This window comes from Sus scrofa, chromosome 4, assembly GCF_054392235.1.
Source record: "Sus scrofa isolate SSC_HxYL_T2T_F1_AM1 chromosome 4, Sscrofa_HxYL_maternal_Yorkshire_Landrace_v2.0, whole genome shotgun sequence".
Taxonomy (NCBI): Eukaryota; Metazoa; Chordata; class Mammalia; order Artiodactyla; family Suidae; genus Sus; species Sus scrofa.
The window spans coordinates 76,269,903-76,282,169 of NC_139386.1; the positions used below are offsets into that span (position 1 = coordinate 76,269,903).

Genomic DNA, 12,267 nt, shown 5'->3' on the forward strand with positions numbered 1-12,267 from the left:
TTTTTTTTTTTTTTGGTCTTTTTAGGGCCTTACCCAGGCTAGGGGGTTCCCACGCTAGGGGTCCAATTGGAGCTATAGCCACCTGCCTACACCACAGCCACAGCAACACAGGATCCAAGCTGTGTCTGAGAACTACACTGCAGCTCATAGGAACTCCGGATCCTTAACACACTGAGTGAGGCCAGGGATTGAACCTGCTTCCATGAGGATGTTAACTGCTGAGCCAGATGGGAACTCCCCATTTTGTTTATTCATTTTTCTGCTGAATCATTTGCAAGTGAAATCATGATACTTTACCCTTAATATCTTCAGCACGTTTTCCCTGTGAACAAGGATATGTTCCTATAAACCACAGTGTAATATCACACTCCGGAAGTTTCACATGATTTACAGCACTGTGACCTGACTAAAGCCAGTAGTCACATCTTCCTAATTTATTCCAGTAATGTCCTTGAAATAGCCCCCTCTACCTTGAATTCTTGATGTCTCTTTTATACAGAGGTTTTTTTTTTAATTAAAATAGATTTTCTCCCACAAAGTCTCATGGGCAAACGATATGCCTTTTCTCCAATATATGTTGCTTTTTGCGATTTTTCTAAAGATCTTACAGGATGGATAGGGTGAAAATCACAGTAAGGAGACACTTTTTGATTTCTTCCCTTTACAACAGTCTGGTAAGTTAAATTCGTGAGTCATGAAATGTTGGGGTGGGGAACATGCAGATAAAAACACAAGTACACTGGCTTTAGGAAGAAGAAGTTCAAGTCTTGGCAGGGCTGTTGAGTGGCAGAGGAATAGATTTATCCCATCCAGTTGAACCTGAGGGAATAATAAGTTGCTTAGAAACATTTTGAGACTCATTGGAAATAATGAAAATATTCCTTAAAATTATCAAAGTTCTCTTGCTTTTCCTCTGTGATACCTGCCACTAACAGATATTTAGTTGACACCCTGGACTTTGACTTGGGAACTGTCCTTTTCACTGGCACAAGTGTTTGAGTCAGTAACATGGCTTCTGTCAGCGACTGTGTCACAGATCCAGTGATTGTGTAAAAGTGCTAAAACAGACATCGCATTTCAGAATGTAAAGCGTGGAAACCCTCTCAGTGTTTAAGTAACATTTTCTAATTTTTTGATATATTTAAAATATATATGTATATATATAATTAATACATTAGGCATCATCCAAATTAAAAATTTTTACTCTTTAAGAAGTTCCTGTGTGGCTCGGTGGGTTAAGGATCTGGTGGTGTCACTGCTGTGGCTCTGTTCACTGCTGTGGTGGATTCAGTCCTTGGCCCAGGAACTTCCACATGCTGTGGGCACTGCCAAAAAACCCCTTTACCCATTAAAAGATGCTTTAGGAAAACGAATAGGACAGTCATAACCTGGGAGAAAATTTTGTAACACATGTATCTGTTAAAGGACAGATGTCCATAAAAATAAAAAGAACTCCTACAGTTCAATAAAAAAAAAAAAAACCCAATTAAAAAATAAACAAATGTACAAAATATTTGAATAGACAGTTCACAAAAGATTAAATGGTTAATTTGCATGTGAAGAAAGTGCTCAAACATTGGCCCTCAGGAATGCAAATTAAACTACAGTGAGAGACCTCTGCATACTCAGAAAGGCTAAAACTAAAAAGACTGACAACACCAAATGTTGGCAAAATCTGAGAACAAAAGAACTCTTATACCTTCTTGGCTGGTGTATAAAATGGTAGAACCACTTTGGTGAAAAGTCTGGCAGTTTCTTATAACATCAGGTGTACTGTGCCGTGGAAACAGCAGCTTTATTTATAATAATCCAAGTCAGGAAACAGTTCAGGCTTTTAGCTATAGGAGAATACTCTGAAACACTCTGGTGTATTTATCTTTTACCTGTATACTCTGAAATACTCTGGTGTATTTCTCCCTCCAGTGGCCTACTTCCCAGCAACAGGAAAGAATGGAGGACCACTGAACATACCATAAAGCTGGGGGTGGGTAGGTGGGGCCATACACAGACAGCCACGTACTGCAGAATGCTGTTTTTAATGACAGTTCAAAAACAGGCAAAACTAACCTGCACTGAAAAAAAGGCAGAACAGTGGGGCTGTCCCTGGAGTTTGGGTTGATGCAGAATGTGTCTGGTAAGAGCCATGAGAGAACTTAGGGGTGGCTTGATGTCCTATGTCTTGATAGGGATTTGGGTTACACAGTGTATATTTTAGTGAAAACTCAGGAAGGTACACGTAAAATTAGGGCATTTCATTTTATGTAGATTGTATGTAAAAATGATAACTTTTGGATTGTAATTTATGATATAGAAACTGAAGTTCTTAGAAGCGTGCTAATGTCTACAGTTTATTTTTTTTAATGAAAAAAATTTTTTGGCCATGCCCACAGCATACAGAAGTTCCCCAGGCCTGGGATCGAACCCATACCACAGCAGCAGCCCGAGCCATGGCAGTGACAACGCTGGATCTTTAGCCTGCTGAGCCACCAGGAAACTCTTACAGTTTATTTTGAAATGCATTCGACATAGAAAATGGATTAATGGATGGACATAGAGGGGTGAATAGACATGCCATAAGCAACATGATAAAATGATAATCATAGAATCAGTGATACGGAGAGGGACAGTCCATGTGAAATTCTTTCAGCTTTGTTGTACATTTGGAAATTTTCATAATAAAATATTTTGCAAATATTCACATATTGTTTGAATCCTGTGAAATAGCCACTTTCGTGGGCCCCGAATGATCAAATACGGGCAGTTTTTTATGGCTCAGCCCACATGTTGTAGCTGTTATTTAGCAGTCTTGGCCTGACAGCACGACGCTTCATTTTCCTCTGTCATTGTGGTTAGCCGGGTAGATTAATCTCTGGGTAGCAAAGGCTGGTGACCATCTCAGAGAGTGGTGTCACACAGATTCCTCAACACCCCAGTCACTCTCCATTTTGAAAAGTCTGTCTACTTTAAATACGATCTCATTTTCAAGGCAGGTTTCTTGTCCCCCGTGGCAGGAAGGCAGGAGGGCCTGAAGGGGGGACTGGGATGTGTACGCACCCCACATGGCTGGGCGGGGCCCTCCTGGCCTTTTCTGCTCTAGCCTCTTGGGAGTCCCTGGAAAGGAGCTGGTCCCCTCGCTGGTCCCTGTCAGAGTCGCCTGCCGGTTGATAAGATGCAATGACCATGGATGCCCTCACATGACAGGCACCCAGACGCCTCCTCTGGACGCTCTTTGGAAAGCTTGGGGGACCCTCACCTAGGGGCACTCTCCTGAGCAGGTATACAGCTTCTTCCTGCCCTCCTGGGCGTTCGCTCCTGAAGGGCAGTACACTCTCTCTTGCGCCTGGGAACCCCTGGCCTGGCAGTCAGCCCTTTTGAGTGAGATGCCGGCACGAAGCCCCCTCCGTCCTTTTCGGGCCATAGGAGTCGGGCATCTGGCCAGGCTGCAGCCCGCCTGGTAGCTGCCGCCTCCCCCCCACTCCATGTCTTTGCTTCTGCTCAACTCCCTTAGGTGGGCCATGGAGTCTGACGCTTGAGTAAAGGTGCCCGGCACAGGAGACATCCGTGCCCCCAACCTCGGGCACTCCTAGTCTCTTCAAGGGATTCTCCTGCAGGACCCTTGTCTCTCCTTTGGCTTTAGACAGGGAGTTGCTGGAATTTATAAATGAATATTCATTTCTTATTAAGTTTGTTGACACTGAGACTCACTATTCCCCAAGTGTGGTGATTGAGCTCTTGGCAAAGCTGTGAGATTTCCATGGAGATAGCTGTCAGAAAGGATGCAGTTCATGTAATGTGGGGAAAGGACACTGGTAGCCAATCAGTCATTTTTAATTGGTCATGGCTTCTGCAAGGAGTCAAGGTAAACTGAGCCATCCAAGGAGACTGTCCCCATGAGACCGCCCTCACTTCACATAGCAGCCCCAAGTTTGGAGGAGCTCAGGGATGCTATCCATTCAGACCAGCTGGCCACAAATGTGGGGGTCCCCACACCCACTCTCAGGCTTGATAGTTCATTGGAATAACTGGGAACTCAGAAAAGTGCTCTATTCACCACTGCAGTTTATTACAGTGAGAGGATACTGATTAGAACCAGCCGGAGGAAGAGACTCAGGGTAAAGTGGAAAGATTCCAAACACAAAGCTCCCATTGTGCTCAGGGAGATCAGTGTGGGACAATAATACGTATGGATTGTTGCCAACTAGGGGAGCTCATCTGAGCCTTTGGTACCCAGAGTTTTTTACTGGGGCTCCAGAGTTTTTTACTGTGGGTATGGCTAGCATTACCCGATACAGCCGTACAGGCTGCCCCAAAGTCTCCTCGTAAATCATATTGTTTGTCCTGGGGCCAAAGTCCCCAAGCTAACCAATCCCTGCTACCAGGCAGGACATTCCAGGGACCTCCAAGGAGGCTGGGGCAAAAGCCAGACCTCTCTTTGGGTCAAGTTAATTCTTCACTACGCACTTGCAGCTATTATAATAATTGCAGCTATTCTTGCTTTTTATTTATCTTTTTTATTGGCTTCATTATTGTTGATTTGTTTTATAAAGGGTCATTGGCTGTCCCCAAAATGTATTGTGATGCATAATTGCATCGGCTGTTTTTTTTTTCCTGTAATTTTTCAAGACGCATATGTTTTGTATTTTACCTGTGAATTTTCTGTGTATTTTGTGCTGATGCTTTCATTTGTTCCCTATCTCCCCTCCCTCTTGGCATCTACAGGGTACTTTGTTGCAAATGCTGAATTTTGTCCTAGAAAGTGGAAGCTGGTGGGGAAGGATGGCTGTGGATCTTTTGCTGTCTAAATGGGTTAAAGTCAGACACCTTCAGGCCTGCAGCTGCAGACGGGTGACGGTCACACATGATGGCTTTGTGACCTAGTCTTAATGCCTTGTTTAAATGAGGGAGGCTAGGCTTTTCTGCTGGCTTTGTTTTTGAAAAAAAAATACCCTTTTTTTGTTTTGAGTGAACTTTTAACAATTTTTTTCTTTTTCTTTTTTTCTTTTCTTTTTTTTTTTTTTTTTAAGGGCCACACTCATGGCATATGGAGGTTGCCAGGCTAGGGGTCAAATTGGAGATGCAGCTGCCGGCCTACACCACAGCCACAGCAACACCAGATCCAAGCCACATCTGCGACCTACACCATAGCTCACGGCAACGCCGGATCCTTAACCCTCTGAGCGAGGCCAGGGATCCAACCTGCGTCCTCATCCTCTGAGCCACGACGGGAACTCTGGAAAAAAAAAAAATCTTTTTGGTTGTTTTTAAACAATTTTACACCATCTCAGAGTTTCTGAATGGATACCACAACTTATTTTTTTTTAAATACCTTTTCCCACTCCCAGTCCGGCAGGCGCCCGTCACAGTGTGAACACCATACTAATAGCCGTTACCCATACAGACAAACGGTTGATGAGTTCGGGCCATTCTTTCTAGGAGACTAAGTGTTCTGTCTTTATTGAATCATCTGTAGGGAGAACTAATGAAGTCTAAAGAACTAACTCATTGGGCCTGGCATGGGCTTTTGGAGTTAACTATCATTTCTTTTTCTTTTCTTTTTTTTCTTTTTTTGGGGGCTACACCCATGTTGTGTGGAAGTTCCCAGACCAGGGGTCGAACCCATACCACAGCAGTGACCTAAGCTGCTGGAGTAACAACACTAGATCCCCAATCCACTGAATTACCAGGGAACTCCAGCTTCTTTCTTTTGGGGCAGGGGGCAGATTTTGGCCACTCCTGCAGCATGTGGTGGGACCCAGGCTAGGGATCAAACCCATGCCATAGCAGTGACCCAAGCCACTGCAGGGACAAAGCCTGATCCTTAACCTGCTGCGCCACCAGGGAACTCCCATTTTTAGCCTCTTACCAGTGCAGTTTTGGTTCATCACATAGTCATAAGGTGAGGTTGATGGGCCTGACTTATGATTCCGTTGTTCCCCTCTGCAGTGAATCAGCAGTTGTACAGACAGAGACATAAGCCAGAGCAGTGGGTCTCCAACTTGGGGTTCCAAAGAATAATAAAGATTAAAGAAATAGCTGCTGCTAATATTTCTCTTCCCTTTATTTATCCTGATGCAAATGGAAATGACTTTCTCAGTTTTGTTTTACTAAATTCTAAAACCCACAGCAGCCTCCCGTTATCCCTTGAGCCATGCAAGCCTCCCCCAGGGCCAGCCAGGGGCCCTGTTTTAGGTGTCTGGCTGTTGGGCTGGATGAATGGCCTGCAACACCTTTGTACTTGGGCCTTCTCATGGTCAGACTGGGTGTCTTTCACCCAAGATGGATCAACAAGGAATATTTATCTGACACGAAGAGATGAAGACTTGGTCATGGACCCCTTCAGTGTGGCCTTTAAGTTCACACAAATGAACGTATTTCCAAAACAGAAAGGGACTCACAGACCTAGAAAACAAACTTATGGCTACCAAAGGGGAAAAGCTGGTGAGGGGCGGGATTAATCAGGAGTTTGGGATAAACATGTACACTACTCTATATAAGAGAGATGACTAATAAGGACTTACTGTAGAGCACAGGAAACTAGTCAGTATTTTGTAATAACCTGTAAGGGAGAAGATTCTGAAAAATTACGCGTATATGTATATATCTGAATCGCTGTGCTGTACACCTGAAACTAATACAACATCGTAAATCAACTATACTTCAATTTAAAAAGAATTAAGGAAAAAGAGTCAACTAGAGGAGCACGAGCCGGCAAAAAAGATTGGGAATTAGAATGTCCAGAAAGGTAGCAGAAACACCAGGTGGTTCTGGAGTAATGAAGGTCAAGGGAAGAGAATACTTAAGAAGGAGGGAGAATGCTTCTGAGGGGCAACTTAGATAAGGACAGAACATTTCTGTTGGGTTTAATGACACGGAAGCAGTTCCTAGGACACGGGAGCTGCCACGGTGGAGGCATGTGGCAGAAGCCAGGTTGCAGTGTCCGGGCTGTAAGGAGTGATGGGCGGCCAGAGAATGAGAGCAGTGAAGTGACAGCTCTGCAGAGAGTGCACCTGTGATGGGGAGTGATGGGGAGGAGGGAAGGTGCAGTCTGGGGCCCAGGCTGGTGGTGGAGCTGAGAACAGAGAGAGGGCAGGGTGGCTGAGGAGGGAGGGGGAGGACTTGAGAGGAAGGCAGAGAGTGCCTGCAGGTGGGTTCAGTCTGCAAGGGTTGGCAGCACACCGTCAGGACCATCCCTGCTGATGGCTCTGTCTTCTCTGTGATGTAAGAGTGGCATTTTTTTCCTTTGACTTGAAAAGATAGACCACTTTAGAGGCAGAGAAATAGCCGTCGTGGAGAATGGAAAAGCAAGCTCTGTAAGGGTGTGTGGTGGAATCCGCAGGCAGGTGGGCTCCACTGCCTGGTGCCAGACTTGCCCTCGGTGCCCAGCCGCCCTCACCATCGGGCGGTGGGGGAGTAGCTGTTTGTCCAGGGAGCTAGTGATGGCAGATTGATACAGTGAAAGGGTACAGCAGCAGGTGTTTAGTGAGTCAGGAAGCCGTTTAAATGAGGAACCCTGGGCTTTGGAAAGATGTGAAGACAGAAGGTGAAGAGAAGGTAAGAAAAAGGAGATGCCAGAGAACTACCTGGTCCAAGAATGTGTTGAGTAAACAAGCTGGAACAATGGGACAGTTGTGATCCCAGTGGATATTTTCGTTCTGTGCATCACATATTCGTTGGAACATAAACCTTTTCCTGTAGAGAAAGTGTTCCCTGGCTGGGGGTGAGTTTAAGGAGATTTTACTCAGTGTCTGCTGAGCTGTCTCTTGTTACTTCTGTACTACTGCCTACCTAATGTTAGGTCTAGAATGATAAACATGCTCGTGTTTGCTGTGTTTGCTCTGGAGAAGGTATGTGTGATGAAAGGTTTGGGGGTTTTGTTTAAAGAACTCTATTTTTGGCACCTCAGTCTTTGTCATGCACCCCAACAAGCCTTGCTGTGCTCATAGGGTTGCAGGACCTGTTAGGATGATTGTGCCAGGAAAACTGCAGAGATATGTCAGCAAGAATGAAGATGCCATGGGGAAGGTGCGTTAGGTTACGTTGAGGACAAGGCTCGTGGTGAGACTGTGACAGTGAGTGTGTGGCTCTGCAGTGAAAGGGAACAGGTCAGTGGGGATGAAAAAACGAAGGCAGGAGAACCTGATGTGCCGGCCACACAGCTGGACGGTGCAATCTCGGCGAAGAAGAGCTCACGGGGGAGGGGAGGGCGGTGACGGGGCGGAGACAGGAGGAGCTTAGTGGAATCCTGGACCTTGCGGGAGCAGGGTTCTGTTTTCTTCTTTAGGTGGTGAGCAGTGAAGGTCTGGAACTTGGTAACAGCTGGCGCTCCTTTCCCTTGCTGCAGACGCAGAGAATTAGGATGTCTAGAGCAGCAGTGCCATGACTCCGCATATGTGTGGTCACTATATCAGCCGCATCACAGCACTTGGGAATTTACTAGAAATGCACATTCTCAGGCTCCGCTCCAGACCTACAGAATCGGAAACTCTGGGCGGGACCCGCAATCTGTGTTTCTAGTACCCCTCCAGGTGACTCTGAAGTTGAGAACCACTACTGTGATAGCTGATTGGGTAAAGGGAGGGAACTCAAGAGAGCTCAGGTGCCTTTTTACTTGGTTGGTTTTGAAGGCAGGTAGAGCGCTGGACTCCATAGGTTCTTGTTGTCTCCAGTGGCATCAGGCTGAGAGTAATAGTCTCAGAGCACATGATAGATGTTTGACGTTTCTTGGACCTAGACATTTGCTATTAATTCTAGCACCTCTTATAAGAAATAGTTAATAATACTTTAGTTCTCTTTGCTAGGGTTTTAAAAACATGATTTGCTATATGCAAATTTTGTTTATTTAATACAAGTTTTTAGAAACATATCCCATCATAAAAATGAATAGTTATTCTATAAGATAGTTCCTTGGAACCCAGAATTTCTTTTCCTTTAAGAAATGTGGTAGAATGGCGTTCCCATCGTGGCTCAGTGGTTAACAAATCCGACTAGGAACCATGAGATTTTGGGTTTGATTCCTGGCCTCACTCAGCGGGTTAAGGATCTGGTGTTGCGGTGAGCTGTGGTGTAGGTTGCAGATGCGGCTTGGGATCTGGAGTTGCTGTGGCTCATAGGCCGGTAGCTACAGCTCCAATTCGACCTCTAGCCTGGTAACCTCCATATGCCACCATTGCGGCCCTAGAAAAGACAAAACAAAACAAACAAACAAACAAACAAACAAAAAAACAAAAAAAAGAGAAAGAAAGAAAGAAAAAAGAAATGTGGTAGATTAAATGTTATTTCAGAGCCATTTATCCTAATCACCTTATCTAGAATAACAGGTATGCCATTAATGTGAAACTAAGGAAGGAAGATATTTTATTTAAATAATTGTAAAACTGTTGCAAAACATAGAGGAGGAGGTAAAGCCTAGGAATATATGTGATGAAGATTTTTGGAGGAGACCTAATTGGAGCTTGTGCTGAAGGAGCCTCAGGGATGAGACACACCCATACTTAGTAGCTGTGATTCTTGTTTTCAGTTCAGAGACTGAAATTTAGGATGCAGCTGGCCTTGCACAGATCCCCAAGGGGAGAGAGGGAACTCTGGCAGCCTCTGCATTCTTGGTGGCAGGCAGGGATCATGAAAAGAGCTGGGAATTGGAGATGAGGAGACTTGTGCACGAGTCTAGATTGATTCAGTCAAAATAAGTTTCGTGCATGACTTCAAGAAATATTTACCTGCCTAGTTGGTGTCAAGACAGGTTTGATCGGCAAGGAAATCAAGGCCCAAATGATAACTTTACCCAAATCAAAGGTGATGATGCAGCTGGAATTGAATCCAGGTCTCTTAAGTCTGAAATGGGCTACTGCCGTGTAAGTGTGGTGGCTTGGTTTTCAGTCGTCCCAAGAAGGGCTCTCTGGTCACTCTCACTCTTTCTTTGAAAACCACAGAAGCTTCTGAAATATTTGTCTAATCAATTTGTATGATAGTTGATCATCTATCTTAAGCCCCTGTCTCCAGATGATGCATTATCATTCAGCATTTTAGTAAGCACCGGCTTCAGTGGGACACATCCTTGAGGAAAGGAATGGCTCTCGGTCAGGACACATGAGACCCTGGTCAGTTTTGATGTGTTGTCCCTGCTCCCCTGTTCACTCTGTCCCAGCCTTGGGCCATCAAATATTGGTGTCTTAGTTTGCTGACTCCTTTTCAGAACATTAAACTGTTTAATTTGCATGGGAGGCATTCGCTTTGAGAAAAAATTGAAGACTCATAAACCACTTTGAAAGGTTGCTGCTTTGTTCTGGATACTATTTGTGTTAAATTAATTTGGTGGACTGATCAGAGCTCTGATGAATTCTGTGAGCTGCTAATCTTAGATCAGTGAATAAATTGGGTTGGTTTTATTTCCCAGAAGAGAATATTTGAGGAGAGGGGGCAGGAGGGACATAGCAGAAAATCAGAATGCAGCTGTACAGTCTCTTTCTGGTTCCCTGAGATCGTGTTTCCTAGGTGAGACTCTTACTGATGAAAAGTTCCTTTCCTTGTCCACCTCTCCATGCCTTTCTGCCTTGCTCTCCTCCCCTCCTTCTCTAGGGAGACCCCCTCCCCCGACCCCCGATGCACCCATGGCGTGAGGAAGTTCCTGGGCCTGGGATTGAACCGGAGCCATAGCAGCAACCTGAGGCCACTACGGTGACAACTGCAGATCCTTAATCTGCAGCACAGGGAAACTCCCGGGAGACAGTTTGTTATTATTGCTTTACTTTTGCTGTTGGAGGACTTAGTCTTGGGATGGTAATGCTTATGAATCAGAATTCTGGAGCATTAATTTATTTCTTACCATGTAGGGTTCTGTTTTGTTCAAATGAACTAAGCAATGGGCTTTCCATGTAGGCAGTCAGTGATTCTGAGAGGCCAATTCAAGCTGTTGCTGGGTGTGGGGCCACGGTTTAGAGCAAGACCTGTTTTGGTTTGGAATGATTTTGTACTTAGGCTAACAGCATTCAAGACTGATTCCAGAAACCCCACACTGGCAGCACGTTTGTTCCATTTGTTTTTTTTTCAACATGCCTGATTTTCTTTTTAGGGTTTGGAGTTGGGGGATAGAGCCAGCCCAGAAAGGAATCCCATAAGTGGGAGAAAGGCAGTCGGACTGTTAGCAGAGCATTTCAGTCTGAGTGATTAGCAGTGTTTGGTCATGAGGAAGAGGCCTCTAAAAATAACTGGTGAGCAGAATTTTCGGCAGGTCCAATTTCAGTTCTAGAGGCCTTGCCTGAGGAGCCACTGGCCAGCCCACAGCTCAGTAGGAAGGCCTGCAGTGCCGGACACCTGCTGATAGGGCTTTGGTCCTTTTCCTTCCATATATATTATTCATGGATTGAGGAAATCACAATGGCAGAAGGTAGAGGTCTGTCTTTATTGTTAGGGTGGTTGAAAGTGGTTTGGGATTTGGCTGATAGTATTTAGTTTGATTTTCAGTTGTGCGCTGTGCAGATATTTTTGGCCAAGTGCTTTGACTGCATCTTCTGCATTTTCTATTTTGAACTTCTGGAGACCTCGACATTTCACATAGTTTAATTTTTTGGTGGGATAATCTGTCTTTAATGTGAATAGGAAGTTTTAGCGTCTTATAATATATTTTAGGGTATTATACTACCAGAGACCGCATTTTACAAACTTTGGAAAAATGAACACGTGGTCTGCCTTGGTCTTAGAGGTTAATTACAGTGAATTTAAAGACATGTGTGCATTCAGATCTCATGTAAAATTATGAGAAATGTCAGGTCTGTACAAGTTTCGTCTTGTGTTGGTGAGTGCACTTTGTTGGCTCAAGCAGAGACTTAACCACATGTGGGAAGGGACCTAATTTTTGCAAAGCAGACCACAAATATAAGAGAAGACACTAGGGTTTTATTTTGTTTTTTAAATTGAATCATTAACCTTGAACTATTCTTTAATAGTGTGTTGAACTTACATTTTTATGTTTGTTTTTGCTTGGTCAGTTAAGATTGTCTTTTCATTTAATTGAAATCAAGCTACATTGGCTCATGAGGTCGAAAACGTATTTAAGGAAAGAAAAAATAGACGTATTAAGACAGCTTCCAACTCTCAGCTGCCTGAGCAGTGGCTGGAAGGATTCTATTATTAGTATAGAGAAGATGGGTGTCTCTGCTGTGGACACCGTTTTAAATAAATGGTTAGAATGGGTCACTTGACTTTTGTGATAAACGGTGCCTCGTGAAGCCGAGAAGAAGAATATGAGGCTCAGATCTGACTTTCAGTTCT

At 44.4% G+C, this 12,267-nt stretch overlaps 1 protein-coding gene across 18 annotated transcripts in view; it reads left to right on the forward strand.

Moving 5' to 3' along the window:
• Positions 1–12,267, forward strand: part of ASPH (aspartate beta-hydroxylase) — a 203,362-nt gene that overhangs the window by 17,166 nt on the left and 173,929 nt on the right. For 4 of the 18 annotated variants that reach the window (XM_085022305.1, XM_021089328.2, XM_085022307.1 and 1 more), the window contains exon 1: positions 11,245–11,383. The exons of 12 other annotated variants lie outside the window; for them this stretch is intronic. In XM_085022305.1, coding sequence (XP_084878431.1) covers positions 11,374–11,383 — 10 coding nt within the window. In that variant the 5' untranslated portion in view covers positions 11,245–11,373. Of the gene's footprint in view, positions 1–11,244; positions 11,390–12,267 lie in introns of those variants that run through there. 2 more of the 18 variants (XM_085022304.1, XM_021089326.2) reach the window with 1 other exon arrangement.